Here is a 16,868-nt window from a genome sequence, read left to right on the forward strand (position 1 = left end):
GTTCGGAAGTTATTCTGACATTAATTGGTTTCAGCCACGATCATAGTTGCGGATCAAACCGTGGTCATTTCTACCAAGGTCAGCGTCAATCACCGCTGAACCAATTTTAAATTTGAGTAATAATAGAAGTTTCTTTTGAAAAAAAAATAATTTTAAGACATTGACATTTTTAAAAACAACGCAAATATTACTACAAACATTATTTAAATATATTATTTTTTATCTTTTGATTTTTATTTTTTGAAATGCATAGTATAGTATAAGACCATCTCCAATGGTGTAGTACCTATTAGGTACTTATGGTACTTATTAGGTACTACCATTGGAGTACCACCCAGTTGAGTACCTATTAGATACTACTTTTAAAATAAGAACCCTCTCTCTCCTCTTGGACCCACCTTATTTTTCATTAAAATATTATTTTCATGAGCCCACTTTATTTTCTATATTCAATTTGAATTAATGGTACAAAAACACAATTTTATTTTTGTACATCACAAAAGCATAATTTTTGAATTGGCATGCATCTAAAAAAATTTAATGCCAACCATATAGACGTTGGTGCAATATTCGGTAAATAGAACCTAATATAATATGGGGTATTATTTAGCCGATGATATTTATCCATAATGGGCTACACTTGTCAAGAAGAGCAAAAATTCAAGATAGGCGAACTCATCTTCAACTTCTTCATGATCTTGTCGAGCATATTTGGCAACGTTTTGGGCATGATGATCAACAAAATTAATTGTTTTTAAAATTATGTAATGTTATTTTAAATTATTTTTTAATTATCTAATTCTTAAAATTTGGCAATATTATTTTAAATTAAATTTTGAATTTTAATTATTTTTCGAATTATAAAAAAAATAGTACATACTAATTTTGTAATTTTATCATTCAATCAATTTATATTATAAAATATATAATTAAATAATAAGTTATTGTAATGATGTGGAATTATTGATGGGACCCATTTTAGAACTTTTTAAGAAGTACTCTATTGGAGGGGTTGAGTACCTATTAGGTACTATTATTAAAAAAAATAAATTAGTGATGTGTCAATGTGGGACCCATTTAAGTACTCAAAATTGGAGTGCTCCATTGTGGATGGTCTAATGTTAACTAACTAGTGCCCCCGAAGCACTATTTAAAGATACAAAAAAACAATTTTTACATTGAAAATGACACTTTTTATACTTTACAAACATTGACTACACAAGTTTCAATGTAATTTTACTATAATTAGTATCCTTAACTAGTGCCCCGGGGGCACTAGTTAGCATATTCCTTAATTTATTACCGTAATCTTTTGTAGTTTTTTATTAGAAGTGAGAATCTAACTCGAGATGACTCTTATCACTTCATTCTTTAACTCTTCCACCTCAACTACCAAATTATAACATGGTAAAGTGCAAAAAAGACTGAGATCTATGAAGGAGTTCATCAAATACGATGCGTGGGTTCAGAGTGTGGAAGAAGATGATGAAGAGAAGATGAACATGTGTGGAAGGACATGTCACCATTTAATGTTCTATGTTAATATGTCTAACGACCAAACTTAATTGAAGAACTTATTTGGTACATGTTAAGCAAATTGAGAGATTATTTAGCTATTTCAAATAATTGAAGAACCTGATTGATCAATAGTACAAATTTAAGGACTAACGAGCAATATTCAATCCATGGTTTTCAGTAAATATTTAAAATTATGTAATTGTTATGTTCTTTATTACTAAATAAATTCATAACCAGATTCTCCTTTTTATTTTTATCTCCTAAAAAACAGTTTTCCTTTTTTATTTACTTTAAACTCCAAATAAGGAGAAATATTTTCCCATTCCTCTCCTTCCCATCTCCTTTCCACCTCTGAAACATAAGATATAAAATCATTAAAAGGGTGATATTCAAATAAATAAAAGCAACTAAAATCTCACTTGCCACCCCCGTCCCCTAGAACGGGTTAAATTCATGAATAGAGGAATAGTTAAACAGATCCCATGCATTTGCTGAAAAATGAGTTACCATCGGAAAAATCATAACAAACTTAACCACTTGAGCATATTAAAATTCCACCATCCGATTCCTACGTTCTAATCTTGAACACCTTTAAATTACAACTTGCATTGCTTGTATAATTTTATCAGAAACCTCACGAAAAAATATTTGCATTGGATCGCTGTGTTACAGAAATGGAGACACGGGATACTATTCCTAATTCCGAGCAAATAAAGTGAAGTACAGAAACAGTTACTGCCTCGACCACCATTTATTGAGGTGTGGAATTACGGGAGATTGGAGTGTGCATACGCCCAACAATTTTGTTCACTGCTTCCTTGGACATCACCAAAGTGTCATGCAACAAAATACTGTAGACATTTAATCCCTACAAACACATTTTAAATAAAATTTGTATGAGCAAACGCAATTTATACATTTGAGCAAGAAACAGTATATCATACGAGTATAGTAAGACGTGAGTTAGGGATGTTTCTAAGGTGAAAAGTGGGATTATTGCATTATAATGCAAGTTCTGCAATTTACTCATTTTAGATCCATCTTACAAAATGATGGAGGTGTCACAAAAATACCTCGAGAGATGCTTCAATCATAGTTTCTGGTCACAAGTTACACTACCAAACTCAGAAAGTTATAAGATAATTATAAGATCGATGATATAAGCATAGCTATAATAAAAATACTGTGGTGGATGAGTGGTATAAAATATTATGAATGAAAACATCTGGGAGAAAGTTGAAGTAACAGCCTTTGAGGAGAAGAAGAGGAAACTCTCTAAATGGTTTTACTTTGGTTTCTTGATAGCTCAATGACGTTGATGTTGATACCAACTAGTATAAGGCTTACAGTTATTGTTGGAAATGTATAGACTCTTGGAAACACACTACAAACTCTAAGGGTCTGTTTGGGAGGGGGGTTGGAAGGGGGGGCTAAGTCTATATTTTGAAATATTTTTTTATATTAAAAAAAAAAATTAACATGATCGATAATCATATTATACTTCAATCACACTTAATTTATTTTTATGAACATTGTATAGTGTCTGTAATATAAAAAAGAAACGTAAGCCCTCACCTCCATCCAAACATCCCAAAAGAAATCTACTATTAGAGTTCTAATTATCACTTTCATGAGAAATATTATAGAAGCAACATGTGAAGAACTTATACTTACAATGGCTGGAAGTAAGTTAACATAATGCAGATTTTGTGTAGCTAATTTTAGATTTTCATTTATGGGGCCTTCATCTACGATCAGAAGTTTCTTGGTGTCCTCAAGTTGTTTGAAATAATTCAAAAAGTTCTTGGTTTTATGTGTGGAAACCTCCAAATCCTCAAGCACAATAAGCTGTATAAATCAATTCACCAGATATCAGTGTACACAAGACAAACACAAACTCTTATTTAACATGTACATTGCAAGAAGAGTACATAAAAAAAGAATCGCAAGAAGAGTACATAAAAAAAGAATCGCAAGAAGTATAAAAGGGGTAATTATGGGATGAAAGAAATAAAAAAATGCTTTATATTATACCAGAATTGCAATAAGGCATTATTTTGGTAATGCAAACTATAGATACCCAAAATAATCACTTAACTCAAAAATAAAGCCAACAAAGGACGGCTGATGCAGTGCAAGAGCATCACCTTTTTCTTTGTTTTTTGAGTTTTTTTTCTTGATTCCCATTAGCGTTATATTATTATATACATGGTTTTATTGTATTAAATAGTCATACCACCCTTTATTGATCACATACTTTAGAGCTCTGGATGTGCATTTAGAGGGGGCATGTAATTTGGGTATGGATTAGTGTTTAGTATATTACAGTTAAACTAGTATAGATGGTTCTAGTACTTCACAATGAGCTTCCATATGATATACTCTAACATCCAATTATTTTGTTCCTACTTCAATTCTCCCTACTCACTACTCAACAACAATTCTGTGAAGACATTGCAGTCTATTTTGTCTCTAGAAATGAGGTGCTCCTTTAGAAGAACAGCCTGCATTGGTTATTTTAATAAATATAAATATGAAATAAAACAACAGACATAATAATTTAGATATGTGATTTAATTTTTTAGAAAGAAGGCGAGGACAATGATAGAGGAAGAGACTTGCCTTTCCTTCTGCTGCACGAGCTGACAGAGCAATCTTTAGTCCCAGTCGTCGAACCTTCTTATTGAGTTTGATAGCGTGACTTCGGGGCTTAGGACCATGCTTCGTTTCACCACCCCTGAACTGTTGCCATTCATTAAATTTATTAATTTCCACCGCTGAATAAACTGTGAAGAAAGGAGGAATAAAGATAGGGTGGATTTCATTTAAAGAATGTCCTGTACCTGAGGTCCACGCAGTGACCCATGCCTTGCTCTACCAGTCCCCTTTTGGTTCCAAGGCTTTCGCCCGGTCCCACTGACTTCGCTGATAGTTTTTGTTGAGTGAGTTCCCTGTTGGCAAAATCAATGAGATGGGAAAATTTCATAGCTAACAGTTTAGATTCATACTAAAAGATAAATTATATATCCAACGCCATTATATATGTTGATCAGGCCTCTTATTACTAGATGCTATGAATGATAGGGTATATAAAGGGGGAAAAAGTGGTTAATAACTCAAGTGAGCAAGAGAAGTGTGGCAGAGGGAAGATTGAATATGTATCCAGTATTTTGTTGTAATAACATCCTTAACATGTGGCAGAAAGGGAGAGAAGAGTGAGGAAAGTGCAAATTTATTTAAAGACAATGTCAAAAGCAGAGGGCATAAAAGAGGCAAGGTAGGCAGAATTGTGTAGAGAGGCATTGGGTGGGGTCGGAATCTCTCTTTCATGTATGTTTTCCCTAATACTCGTTCTTGTTGTCCGAGTATTCCACAATTCTATTCTAATGTGAGGATCAATTCTTCCATTTGTCTATTAGGTGAAACAAAGTCCCTATCATATGTAAAGTGCAAGAAAACATAAATATCATTAAGATATTTAACGCAATAAATGATAAAACATCAATTGAATCATTCCATCCTTAGACATCAGATCAAACATGCCAAACCCTAGTTATTTATTGTCTAAAGTCTAAATGTTTGTCCATTATCCCAACCCCCTACTCCACTCCCTCCTCACAAACAATCGCCAGTGCAATTTAAAATGATAAAAAGGAAAAATAATTGAGTATTTATTTCCACCGTTCAACAATTGAATATACCCAAATTTGTTAGGCCTATATGGATTAGTATAGATTATGATTTATAGCATTTCCTATGAATTATATGTCCCAGTCCAATGGTTCTAAAACATAATGCAAGTAATACCTGTTGGCGTTTTGCACGCTGCCACAAAACAACACGATGAATTATATCTTTCCGAATAGGCAAATCAAAAACATCTCCAGCTAAAACCATAAAGCCCTTGTCTTCGTTATGAAAGTTGGTAACTGGAATTAAAAGATCCTGACAAAGCCCTACAGCATAACGAACTACATTAATAATATACTTAGACATTATCGAAACAGTAATCAACTCATCCCATGATGAAGACCAGATGAGTTGCCATGATAGATGGTAGGTAGTGAAAAAAAAAAGACTTTAATTTATATTTATGACTGTTTTGTTCCGTTCTTGAAAAGCACATAAGCATCATCCATAATCTAAAAAAAAGGTTGAGCACTATGACGTTCAGCAAGAATTAGAGAAAGCACTTGCTAACAAACACAGGATACTAAAGAGTTAAAAAAAAAATCCAATATATATTAATATAACTGAGGAGGAAGACCTAAAGTTAAACCCTCGCCTGGCGACAAATTCCTTCAATTTCAGGGAAGAAGCAGATGATTAAGAATCCATAAGATATTAAGATCTGAGTTACAGGACACAATGCATGAATCATGTCAAAATTTAGGTAGAAAATGGTTCTTAGAAAAAAGTATATAGTAAGTTTTGACATGTAATATACAAAGAAATGCATTGTCGATGATAATTAAAGAAAGCTTCGCATGAGATAAAGCAAAATGGACTGATGGAGCACCAACATATTCATGTACTACAAAATAGTTTTAACTTTTAACTAGCTTTCATACCTGCATCACGCTTAGATGTTACCAGAGGTGTTTTGGACAATAAGTCAGATGGAAATGCACCTTCATCAGACCCCGGAGTTAAAATAGAAGTTGAAAACCGTTGGATCATTGATCCGTTCTACATTTAAAATAAAGCACACCACTTTATTAAACAATAATAATCACTACACAACCAGCATAAGAAAAAACTTCAATGTTTCAACTTCAATGTAACTGCAACGCACCAGGAGACGTTGTGCAGAAACCACTCTCTCCCCATTAGGTGAATCAAAGCAGCGTCGTCCTAGCAATGATCCATAAGAACGTAGTAGTCTTTTGGAGATCAAAGCAGCCATAACTGAACAAGCAATCTCCAATTGAATTTGAAAGTAAGTGAAATTCTAACAACCCATTTGAAGTTAGATGAAATGTAATAAATAATAGAGTAATTTGACGAAACTAAAAGCAAAATAAACCAATGAGTGAAGGGAGGCATTTCATCGAACATGTTGTGAGCAACAAAAATTGAAGGCAATTTCGCCCTAAGTAGCGGAACTAAAAACCATGGAAGTGAGGGAAAAAGGAAAAGAAGAAGAATTACCGGCAACAGAATTCAGAGGTAGAGCCGGTGACGAAGCAAGAGCTCGACTGAGAACACGAATGAATGAGCGAGCGAACGAAAGGTTTTGGGGCTTCTAAGTTCTAACTGGTGCACTGTAAAGTAAACCCTTTAATTTTTTTATTTTTTTTATTTAAATTTTGTTTAATTACAGTATTATTTATTTAAATCCTTTTACTTTTGATTTAATTATGTTTCATTTGAATTTTTAATTATGTTTTTTTTTATTACTTGAATGGAATTAACTATTTAGTTCATTATTAAAATTTAAATATCACTTTACTCTTTTAAGTATGTGTAGAGTTAGTCAAAAGGTAGTCCTATTTTGACCAAAACCAAAAAACGGAACAACTAAAAAAAATCTAATTTGAGTCTACTTTAAAAGTCGTTTGTTGTAGTATTGGGTAAAGTTAAAGTTCGATTTTTAGTTTGGATTGAATTAGGTACTGAATTACCCACATTTTTATATTTTTTATTTTGTAATAAAATTTTATTGTAAATTTATAAATAATGAGCCATTATATTGTTTAAAAAAAAATGAAGCAACCTTATCTTAAATATGGTAACCTAATTTCACTTTTTTACTAAAATAATAAAATTCATCATTTCATTTGGGGCTTTGCCCCTTTATTTCACCAAAAAAAATAACATAAAATTCATCATAAAATACTTACAATTACCTTTAAAAGAATCAAAACGACAAAAATTGCAAACTGCAAAAAAAATAAAGAGATAGACAAGCAAAAAAGTTACCTTTGCAAGCATAAAAGAATCAAAACGACGAAAGTTACAAACTGCAAAAAAGAAATAACATAGAATTCATCATAAAATACTTACAATTACCTTTAAAAGAATCAAAACGACAAAAATTACAATGGTTCAATGGGCTAGGCTCACCAAGCTATGTGGGTTGAAGACGCAGCAGCCTGTTATCCCTCCACTGTCGAGAGTAGGAGGTGTACACTGCTCTGTGAAGCCAGCCTCATGCGGTTCCCTCCATTCTAGGGACCAGGAGATCTGGGCCTTCGTCCAAACCCCATGATCCAACTCTCAACTTGGAGTGGGCAGGCCAGCATAATGCACCAATCAGCCCAACTTGACAAGCCAAAGCCATGTCCCATCACTTTGTTGCCCCCACTTGGGTTACAAGTTGTTGTTACTCAACTCGGCAATTCAACTCGTGTGTCATAAGCTTATAAACACTTACATATGCTATGTTATAACCAATGTGGGACATTTCGGTTTTCAAAGTTCAGAGACTTTGTATTCTTCATATTTATCCACTCTCCTCATAATGCATAACTATACAATAATATGATTTATAATGATTCAATTCACTACAGAAACTTGGCCTCAATCTTGGTATGTGAATGAATCTTAAGATAATCATAACATTGCTGAAATATTGAAAGTTATATTCTAGTCTTAAACAAGATTTTCTTCTAATAGCTATCATTACATTCTTTCAAAGTTTTTGATTTTGACAAAAGCATACAACTCTTGTATAGTTGTGAGCATTTTCTTCAGCTGTACACACCGAGACCAATCCTGCAACCTCTCAATTTGTTTAGCTTTGTAGTAATTCCATTTGGCAGTTGTTTGAATCTACTGATGTGCACAGGAATTTCGAGTCCAATGGAGAGATTGTCATTCAATTCCCATCAATCAAAGGTAGGTAGAACTCTAAGATTAATCAACAAATGTGTCGATTTCACACCTCTATGGGTGTGTTTAAGTGCACACATTTTATGAAAAAAACTAACATGTATACTTAGTTTATAAATGTCTTAAAATTTGTAGTTTTTGTTGTTGCTAACAGGTTAAACCGTCAATCCAACAGTCTCTTCTCACCCTCACTTTAGACGGTTTCGAAATGAGGCAAATTAGTCTGATATGCCTCCCACTACTACACACCCTTATATTCACACTCACTCTAGACTAATTATAAGAAAATATTTATTTTTTAAATTCGTTGTATACTTGATCTATAATGCATTAGTTCATATACATCAAGTATGCAACGAACCGACAAAATAAACTTTCTTATAATTAGAGAGAGTATCTGAAATTACTGTAAACAAACCTACAAAATAAACTTTCTTATAATTAGAGGCAGTATCTGAAATTACACAGGAATATGATACACATTTCTAAGGTAAGAAAAAAGTACAATGTGAGTATGGTTAAATTCTAGATAAAATTTGTTTCCTTGTTTAAAAGAAATACATTTTTCTTTATTTTTTTTTTACATTTTGGCCTTTTGGGTAGAGCAAAAAATGTTTTTGCCAACAAATTTCTCCTTTGTCATTTTGAATACATAAGCCAATTCCAAAATACAATTTTGTTGGGGAGAACAAAAGATCAATGCTACTACTATTAGGTTCTCAAAGGATATTTTAAAATGAGAAGTGAAATGAAATTGAATAGAATGGAACATAATAAATCAAGAAAATTGTTTTTTTTATGATGTACTTGCAATATCTAATTAATCAACATACATGCAATATCTAAGGATGCTAAAGACATGTTGGTCTAAGTGGCATGGACTTGACTCTTCTTGAGCAAAGCCTCGAGTTCAAAGATAACAGAAAATAAAGATAAAAAATCATTCTGATTTGATTATTCCTAAAAATCTTTTGTCCACCAGACGCCGTAGAGAATTGAGAATGAATATTGTAAATGGAAAATATAAACATTATGATAACTTTGTCTCCTTATATAATAAGTCTACCCGACTCAGGCTTGGATTAGTTGTTACATGTTGGACAATCTTTCAACATTGCATTACATTACATAGGTTAGCAATCTAAAGCCTAAACACATACAAAATAAAAAACCACCAAAAGGAGTAGAGGCCGTGAGTCGTTTAAAAAGTACAAAAAACGAGGAATAACTACAAAATGTGTGATCAAGCACTAATTAAAACCTAAGTCTGTCCGAGTATTGTCAATTGGAAACACCATCACCTCATGTTAGTTACTTCCATAGCTTGATGAACTTGTCATGACTGGCAGAGGCAATCAAACCATTTACAGTTGAAACAGACAAGGCAGTAATTAAACCATCATGAGCAGACAAAGTCATTGTCTTGTTTTCAGCCATGTTCCATAGCTCCAATGACTGCACAACATGAACCAAGAATAAGAGTCCACTCTCTTTCTTATGAAAGTTACAACTAAAATAGTAAAATTTGAGAACTTCTGCAACAAATTTTTTAAGTGCTTATGTACAGTGAATGGTTAAAGAATTGCGTTAACCAATTAAAAAGTTGTCGCAAAAGCTATCTAAATTTGTTTGTACAAAACTCATTTCTCTTCTGATAAAGCATGTGTTTCTTAATTGCATATTAGAGTAGGAGAAATGACAAAACCAAATTCGCCAATAACAAGGGGGGAAAATGTAGACTTGCCTGATAACAGCCAATGAAGAGCAGTGAAGGAAATGTCGGATGGAAAACACACGAGTGAAAGTTACTGCCATTACAGCTAAGCTCGTGAACACATTCTGCATCACCTCCCATTCCAAGAGTCCAAATCCTAACGGAGTCCTCACTCGCCGATGCCATCAACTCTCCAGATGGATCCCAACATATAGAATTTATTGTCTTTGTATGACCCTTCAATCATAGTACGACAATAAAACAACCGTTGATTAATTAATATTAGTTCACTTCTAAAACTCTGATAATATAAGATAAGAAGTGTATGACTTGGTGACCCTGACTCAACTCAAGTAGAACTGCAAAACCTCTTGGCGAAAGCAAATGTTTTACCTCAAATGAGAAAACATGTATAGAAGAGGTATGCAAACCAACCTTTAGTGAATATCGGCATGCTTGTGTCTCCACATCAAGTATAGACACAATGTTCTCAGCAGCTGCAGCAAGGTACCTCCCTAGACGAGGTTGAAATCTCACCTGGGTAGTGCCACCCTAAGCAACAAGAAAATTGTCAGCAGATTGAAATTAATATAATGTCACTTTAATACACGAGCTACAAAATAGTGCATCTGGTGCACAGGAAAATGCGTAGAAAATAGGATAAATTGACTAAGATTCTACCTTAGAAACTCTAACACAACTGCCATTGTTTATGCTCCAATACCGTATCTCACCATCACCATCACAGGAGCAGATAAGATCATCTTTATTTGGATGAAAATCTAGTGACATAACAGATGTAGAATGTCCCGTAAAAGTGCGGAGGGAATACCCAGGCTGGATAGAAAATATATATACAGTTAAAGCAAAATACCAATTACAGAAACACAATTCACATTCTGTATAGAAGTAACAAACTATCCAAGACTGTAATCATTAACAACGCATCTCATCAAATATATAGATCTAACGCTCGAATCAAATACAATTATAGGACAACTTTTTAGCCTTTTACAACTCCATCATAAACATTAATCAAGCAGACGAATAGCATCTATCTTGAGCATAATACAATCTCTATAAACTTCCAAAATAAGGGCTAGTGTTTGTTTACTCTACTTGTATCAAATCATAATCATCATTCATATTTGTGATTTTAAGTCTATAATCTCTCTTTACTCTTCATCTAAATCCTACCACTTGAACAATTTCAAACTCAAATCTCAGCGGAGAGAATTATTATAGAAATTATGCTTTTCTTGTATTTAACATTAAGAAGTTTTGTTATCTCACTAAGTAAAATAATTTCGGTGAAAGTTGGACATAGTCACAAGTTACTTAAAAGTTAAAACCCTTCAAAAGATATAGAAATAATTTCGCTAAAGGGATATTATATTATTAAAGAAAAACATGAAAGAAATCTACTAACATTGTCAACATCCCAAACCCTGACAGTTTTGTCGAATGAAGATGTTGCTAGACGCGGCATGCTTGGACTGAAACGGACATCAGTTATCAAAGATGAGTGCTCTTCAAGAACAGCTTTTTGTTTTAGTGAATCCGTGTACCATATAACAGCCTGCATTACAGGAAAATATAAGAAAGTTCTAAGCTAATATCAGAAAGTTAGTTGAACAAAGAAAGTGTGAAGATTAATGTTTCCCCTAACCTTTTTGTCATGGCCACCGCTTGCAAGTAACTTTCCATCAGATGAGAAATGGCAACAAGCAATTTTGCTTGAGCTTGCACGTACAGAATTTACATCAGAAAATGTGAAGCCTGAAAAAAAGCAGTCCTGTAGCTTCTGAATCCGTGTCATTTCATCATGTCAAGAATTTAAAGAGTAACTATGCACTATGGTGTTTCACATATAAAAGATAAAGAACGTGCCTTCTTAATTATATAGCCAACAACATATATATTTATAAATAAAAAAATTGTAAACGTTTTCAAAATGAATATTTTAAAGCATATTTGAGGCAAAATGATATAAGAGACTTTGTGATTTATTAAAATCATCTTGATTGTTGTTTTGAGATTCATACTTCATTGCAATTCACCATTACCACAAATTTACACACTAAGAAAGTTTCACGGGCACACATTGCCAGTGTAAAGTCATTTTACATTGACATCTAAATAAAGTCCTCTATTTTGCCGTGTCATATCACCGCTTTTAAGATGTAATTACAAGAATAGTGTGATGTCGCAAAATGATGAATTTTTATTGGATTTAAGTGTAAACTAATTTACAGTGACAGTGCATATATCCTTTAAATTCTACAAGAAAAGAATGCAAACTTTTGTATTGGAGTGAGAGAAAATTAGACATACATACACATGAGAAACTCTTTGCAAGTGTGAAGTCAGAATATTTTATGATCAATATAAAGTGGTGTTTACTGCACCTTTGCTTACATCCATACAATGGCCAACAGGATCTCTAGGGTCTGTATCATCTTGCGATAAAAAAGACTCTACATTTTCATCTAAAGATCCATCCTCCACAAAGCGATCCACGTCAGCCTGCAATTCAAGATCCTTATCATCCCACTGCCAAAATGGAATTGCAATGAGTCGATATGCAAGGAATGAAATCACTCCTTCCATCAATTAAACTGCATATAAAAGCAACTCACCAACTGATTTGAAGGTGACGTAAGAGTTCCGGTACCGTCAGTGCCAAACATCATTAGAGACTTACTATTATGAGGCAATGCAGGCATTGAAATAGCATCTCCAGGAGTATGAGTTGAGGGAGTTGAGGGTGCTGAACTAGGTGATGGGCCTGCCGTATTTGCTGTTCCTGAACTATTAGCAGGACCCGAAGAAGATACAGGTTGCTTTCTCTTTCTTCCCATCTGGTTTTTTGAAACCTGAAGTGCATTAAGAGATAAATGTTAGGAACCAATTTCATACTTCTTAGAATTTGGGTTGCCTAACGCAACCTTACAAAATCAGCTTGCAATGTGGGATAAATTCATCCCTTCACACCCAACACAATGAAGGTGTTGGAGGTTGCAATGAAGGCAACTCAAATGCCACAATTAGGTAGCTAGGGGTAGACTTCAATGAAGGCAGAATTTCCAACAGTGAAATTTATAATGTCACCAAATTGACATATAAGTACTTCATCTGTATTCTGAAATGCAGCCCGCCATTATATATTTCTACAATTCAGAAGAAAACTGTTGCCCGTTGTTTCGGAAAAGGGACATCAACTATAAAAGGACTGACCTGATCATTTCCTCTATATGAGTTTGACATGCTACCATCCATGGTGACACTACCACCACCTCCCCCTACTTTATCTTGCTGGTGCATGCTATGGTTTGAAGTCTGAGATTGCTGATTTGAAAGAGCGTGCTGTTGAAGTTGCTGCTGCTGCTGTGCATTGATGCTCGACTGTTGTTGATGTTGCTGCTGCTGTTGTTGCTGCTGTAACTGAGCCAGTTTCAACTACACATAGAAAAAATACTTTCAGATGATGCAAGCCATGAATCTTTGGGAAAATATAAGAGACTTATACACAAAATTGTTTAACTAATCATGTAACAACTAAAATGAAAAAGAAAAAGAAAAAATGAGGAAAAAAAAAAAAAAAGGTAATTAATTAAAAGAGAACTAGCACCTTCATTAGCATATCTGTATCTCCACGAGGAAAAGGAGGGCCACCACCGTGAATAGGTGATCCAGCATTCGATAACACATCACCCACAGGATTTGAAAGGCCATCCTTATTTAGGCCAATATTCCTATTACTCAAAAGCATTCTCAACCTTCTACTTTCTTCGCTAACAGATGGTGATGCCAAACTCTGTTGTGCAAGCAGAAGCTGTTGCTGATGCTGTGGTGTCAACATTTGTAGTTGATGAAATGGCTGAGGAGCCTGCATATAAGGCTTTTGCTGCTGAAGCAAACCAGAGCGAAGTTGCTCCAAACCCTAATAAAAGGATGAGAAAGGCTTAGTAATGAAAGTTCACAACTGAAGTGCTTTTGCAACAATTAAAGAAAACATTTTTGAAAGATATCTGCAGGGAGAAGTGAAATTAATAAAAATAAAATGATCACATACAGTGAGTGGCCACCCTTTCAAAGTCAAATTGTTGTTCCCTTGATTTGATCCTGGCACAAGTGAAAATACATTTTACTACAATTACAAGCAAGAATATAAAATAGAAGACCACAACGAATGTTGCATTAAAACCCAAAAAACTTTATGGAAAAATACCAGAAATTCCTAACAACGATCCTTCAGGACCCGCAGCTCTGGGATTTAAAACAGGATTTATCTCGCTCTTCATATCCTGATTCCAAGTGGAAAATCAGGGAAAAGCAGCTAATATGGAATGTAGGAAGTAACAGGATAACTCTGGGAATAGAGATGTACCGGTGTAGACCCTGGTAATTGCTGACTACGAGCTTGAACATGTGGAGACATCCCACCAGCAGTGCCGTGCAAGACTTGCCTGAAATCAAGAAATTTGGTGCTAGCAAAGTAAACACCACAGATATAGAGAATGCAGAATGTTCAGAGAATTGAACGCCAAATAAATGTTTTTAAAATATCGAACATGTGATCATTAATTTTTCAAAAGCAGGAGTAGACCGTCCAAAAGACTAATAAGATAAAAATAATGTCTTTTGTTTCACAAATTCAATAAAGTGATCTTCAACTCAGTATTTCAGATGAAACTTCAATTAACAAAGTCACGGACTAATCAAGTATAAAAAAGTTAAGTTTTGAAATGCTCACCCTGAAGGCTGACCACTGGCTGCAGCTGACTTCAATATTGAGGCATGATTTGGGTCCAAGAGTTGACCCATGTTCTCACCAAATCTTTGCTGTATGGAATACCAAAAAAAGCAATGAACATATGTATCACAAAAACAGCGTTCATCTTATAGTACGATAACCGGAACATCCCACTACCTTCATTGCCGCATCATCCAAAGAATCCCTCTGTGGGGGGACTTTTAACCTTTCCTCATACATCTTTGTTGCTATTGAATTAGCAGTTCCCGGGTTGCCACCTAACCCATTTGCACTACCATTTAAGAGATGAGCCCTATCCCTGTTTTGCTGTTGTGGTGGTTGTGACTGCTGCTGCGATTGTGGCTGTTGCTGGTGCTGCTGCTGTTGTTGTTGCTGCTGCTGCTGCTGCTGTTGTGCCTGCCTCTGCAACATAAGTTGTTGCATCTGCAAGTGTTGTTGCTGCTGTGCGTGCTGTGACTGCTGAGACTGAGGCTGCTGCTGTTGTTGTTGCTGTTGTTGTTGTTGTTCCCTTGCCTTAGTTAATTGAGTCTGCATACAAAAATTTCACATACCATAAATTTAAAGCGGTAACAACTAAATTTCGTATTCTCTTCTAATTGTGTAAAATGTAGCTCCTAGTTTACCATCAATTTAACAAGGGTACCATTATTAGTTATAAAAAACAAAGAGCATGTGTCTAAACTGTAATCACTTTACCACTCAGCTAAAACAATAGTCTAAAATATCCGAAGTTTATTAAAACATCCGACTTTGGACCAGTTGGCCGGTGATAACAAACTAACCCACAAAGGTCCACAAACATGAGAAAGACAAATTGATTTCATTATTTAAATACACAAATAATCACATGCTCAAATTTATCATGAAAGAAGATAGTATAGTATAGCATAATATAAAAGCCATGATTTCTTTTCAACCAACCTCTATATACGACGCAGCCACCTCGGAGTGCTTCTCATTAGTCCTGGCAATGAAAATGTCCCAGAAAACAGACCACCATTCAAACAGAAAACCTCCAGGAGCATCAATAGCTGCAACCCCATGTTGCCAACAACCACACACAAACACACAAATAAAAATGCAACCTTTAAATGATTTTGTTCCATAAAAACACAGTTTTTAGAAATCTTACCAACAGGGTCAGAGGATACTTTTCCCTCAGCTTGAAAAGCTTGAGCAGAAGCCTTTAAATCCCTCTTAACTAGGTAATCATGGATGTAAACATCTAACCTGAAATTTCACAATGTAACAGCAAAAAGATTAAAACTTTATAACAAATTTGAAGAGAACTATAAACCCTAAGAAACCCAAAAAGGAAAGAATGTGTGCAATGATAATAAACATGAAAATACAAGTGAAGAACCGAAAAAAGAAGAAAAACCCAGAAGGAAAATCAAGAAAGAATATACATATAAAGCATGAAAAAAAGAAGGCATGTTGGTAAAATGATGAATAAGAAAGGAAAGTTTGAAACTTGCATCTTATCAGCTTCCCAGTTAGTCTGAGACATGGTTGTAGAGCGAGTAAAGGGTGAGTTGAATGAGTTGGTGTTGTAACGGAAGAGTGGATTTTCTTGCTATAGCTGCGACTGAAGAATGAAGAGAGAGAGAGAGAGAGAGAGAGAGAGAGAGAGAGAGAGATGAATGAGGTAAGTAAAAGAAGAAATGAAGGAGAAGAAGAAAATCCAAGGGATGAACAGAAGCAACAACGTCATTGGATATAAGGGATGATTTATTTATTATTTATTTTATTTTATTTTATTTGAACAAATTCCTTCATTTATTTGTTTCAATAATAATAATAATAATAATAATAATAATAATAATAATAATAAATTCAGGTACTATATTTGGGCACTTGACAGCTGGCTGAATGTCATGTCAATAAAAAAATACTACTAATAAATAATACTTCATTTTCATTATGTCTTTTTTATAAAAATACTTTGAAAAAATCACATTGATTAAATGAGCATATTATACATTTATACATAGTTATTTTCATTTAACATTCTTATAAATTTAA

The 16,868-nt window shown here is 34.1% G+C and overlaps 2 protein-coding genes across 11 annotated transcripts; both read right to left on the reverse strand.

The window, feature by feature from the left end:
- Positions 1 to 1,984: 1,984 nt before the first annotated feature.
- LOC123899420 (50S ribosomal protein L4) lies at positions 1,985 to 6,801 on the reverse strand. 3 transcript variants are annotated; one of them, XM_045950537.1, is made up of 8 exons: positions 6,670 to 6,801; positions 6,314 to 6,426; positions 6,090 to 6,207; positions 5,326 to 5,474; positions 4,362 to 4,469; positions 4,141 to 4,260; positions 3,193 to 3,366; positions 1,985 to 2,386 (listed from the first exon to the last, which is right to left on the reverse strand). In XM_045950537.1, exons 2-8 carry the CDS (start codon positions 6,422 to 6,424, stop codon positions 2,270 to 2,272), a joined length of 897 nt encoding a protein of 298 aa, XP_045806493.1. In that variant the 5' UTR covers positions 6,425 to 6,426; positions 6,670 to 6,801; the 3' UTR covers positions 1,985 to 2,269. The 3 variants fall into 3 exon arrangements, with proteins under 3 accessions (XP_045806493.1, XP_045806492.1, XP_045806494.1); XM_045950536.1 differs by having other exon boundaries at positions 6,314 to 6,439; XM_045950538.1 differs by lacking the exon at positions 1,985 to 2,386 and having other exon boundaries at positions 3,016 to 3,366; positions 6,670 to 6,688.
- A 2,553-nt stretch (positions 6,802 to 9,354) lies between these two features.
- LOC123895522 (transcriptional corepressor LEUNIG) lies at positions 9,355 to 16,633 on the reverse strand. Of its 8 annotated transcripts, none has more exons than XM_045945902.1 (18): positions 16,322 to 16,633; positions 15,976 to 16,073; positions 15,765 to 15,874; positions 15,000 to 15,371; positions 14,823 to 14,911; positions 14,457 to 14,535; positions 14,298 to 14,373; positions 14,142 to 14,191; positions 13,698 to 14,009; positions 13,304 to 13,525; positions 12,706 to 12,942; positions 12,475 to 12,619; positions 11,736 to 11,845; positions 11,496 to 11,645; positions 10,748 to 10,903; positions 10,502 to 10,618; positions 10,097 to 10,303; positions 9,355 to 9,807 (listed from the first exon to the last, which is right to left on the reverse strand). In XM_045945902.1, exons 1-18 carry the CDS (start codon positions 16,351 to 16,353, stop codon positions 9,664 to 9,666), a joined length of 2,706 nt encoding a protein of 901 aa, XP_045801858.1. In that variant the 5' UTR covers positions 16,354 to 16,633; the 3' UTR covers positions 9,355 to 9,663. The 8 variants fall into 8 exon arrangements, with proteins under 8 accessions (XP_045801858.1, XP_045801862.1, XP_045801860.1 ...); XM_045945906.1 differs by having other exon boundaries at positions 12,475 to 12,592; positions 16,322 to 16,557; XM_045945904.1 differs by having other exon boundaries at positions 12,475 to 12,592; positions 14,457 to 14,556; positions 16,322 to 16,553.
- Positions 16,634 to 16,868: the final 235 nt, after the last annotated feature.

This window comes from Trifolium pratense, linkage group LG7, assembly GCF_020283565.1.
Source record: "Trifolium pratense cultivar HEN17-A07 linkage group LG7, ARS_RC_1.1, whole genome shotgun sequence".
Taxonomy (NCBI): domain Eukaryota; kingdom Viridiplantae; phylum Streptophyta; class Magnoliopsida; order Fabales; family Fabaceae; genus Trifolium; species Trifolium pratense.

Coding starts and splice junctions, on each gene's coding strand:
- LOC123895522 (XM_045945899.1), bottom strand. CDS start 16,353: ATGTCTCAGACTAACTGGGAAGCTGATAAGAT. Junction 16,074..16,321: donor AACTGGGAAGCTGATAAGAT/GCAAGTTTCAAA, acceptor GTGAAATTTCAG/GTTAGATGTTTACATCCATG. Junction 14,557..14,822: donor GCCAGTGGTCAGCCTTCAGG/GTGAGCATTTCA, acceptor TTACTTTGCTAG/CACCAAATTTCTTGATTTCA.
- LOC123899420 (XM_045950538.1), bottom strand. CDS start 6,424: ATGGCTGCTTTGATCTCCAAAAGACTACTACGTTCTTATGGATCATTG. Junction 6,208..6,313: donor TTTCTGCACAACGTCTCCTG/GTGCGTTGCAGT, acceptor TTTTAAATGTAG/AACGGATCAATGATCCAACG. Junction 4,470..5,325: donor AGCGTGCAAAACGCCAACAG/GTATTACTTGCA, acceptor TTTTGCCAACAG/GGAACTCACTCAACAAAAAC.